The 846-nt window shown below is 70.8% G+C and overlaps 1 protein-coding gene across 13 annotated transcripts in view; it reads left to right on the forward strand.

The window, feature by feature from the left end:
- Positions 1-116: 116 nt before the first annotated feature.
- TLE3 (transducin like enhancer of split 3) overlaps positions 117-846 on the forward strand; it is a 45292-nt gene continuing 44562 nt past the window's right edge. For 11 of the 13 annotated variants that reach the window (XM_008071251.2, XM_008071252.2, XM_021719143.1 and 8 more), the window contains exons 1-2: positions 117-282; positions 765-828. In XM_008071251.2, the coding sequence (XP_008069442.2) occupies positions 140-282; positions 765-828 (207 nt within the window). In that variant the 5' untranslated portion in view covers positions 117-139. Of the gene's footprint in view, positions 283-764; positions 829-846 lie in introns of those variants that run through there. The other 2 variants (XM_021719146.1, XM_021719145.1) reach the window with 1 other exon arrangement.

An 846-nucleotide genomic window follows, 5' to 3' on the forward strand; every position in this document is an offset into this window, starting at 1 on the left:
CTTGGGGCCATCGGGAGGGAGGGGCGCCCTCCCCCCCGCCCCGTCGGAGAGCTCAAAACTTGCTGGGATGGCTCTGGGCTGAGGGAGGCCTCCAGAGGGGCGCCGGTGGGGAGGAGCCGGGCCGCTGGAGCCCGGTCTCATGCGGCCGCCCCCTCCCGGGTCCTGTCTTCGCGGGCTCCAGGCTCCCCATCAACCCGGGCAGCCGGGATTTAAATTCACGGTGGCTGAGTCTTGCGACAGGATCAAAGACGAATTCCAGTTCCTGCAAGCTCAATACCACAGGTGAGGCGTGTTGGGGGTGGGGTAGGACGCCGCGGGGCTGGCGAGGGGGCGGCTAGGCTCCGGCCACCCCCCCCGCGGGGACGGAGTGGGCTCCCGACCCCAGGGCGGCCCTAGCCTCCGCCTTTTGTTTCCCCTTTCTGAGCGCGCCGCCTTAACCCCTGGCTGCCCGCAGCCGCCCAGCTCCGGGCGCCGCCCGCGGGGTCCCCCGGACTGGTGTGTGGGTTGCGGACGCGTGGGCGCCTCAGCCTGGGGGTCGACGGACGGCATCGGGTCCCGCGCCCCCGCGGCCGGGACGAGTCCACTCGCTGGGTCGCGGGAAGTTTCGGGTTGTTTCAAGTCCTGCGTCCCCAGGCTGTGGGATAATGGGGTGTCCCGGGGGGGGTCGGGAAGGTGGAAAAGGGGCTCCTGGAGGCCCTCGGGTTGGGGCTTCCGAGGAGGCCGTGCGGGCACCAGGCCTGAGCCGGCTGCTCCTGCCCCCGCAGCCTCAAAGTGGAGTACGACAAGCTCGCCAACGAGAAGACGGAGATGCAGCGCCATTACGTGATGGTGAGCGCGGCCGGGGAG

This window comes from Carlito syrichta, unplaced genomic scaffold, assembly GCF_000164805.1.
Source record: "Carlito syrichta isolate Samal-C Ts95f unplaced genomic scaffold, Tarsius_syrichta-2.0.1 Scaffold314258, whole genome shotgun sequence".
Classification (NCBI taxonomy): domain Eukaryota; kingdom Metazoa; phylum Chordata; class Mammalia; order Primates; family Tarsiidae; genus Carlito; species Carlito syrichta.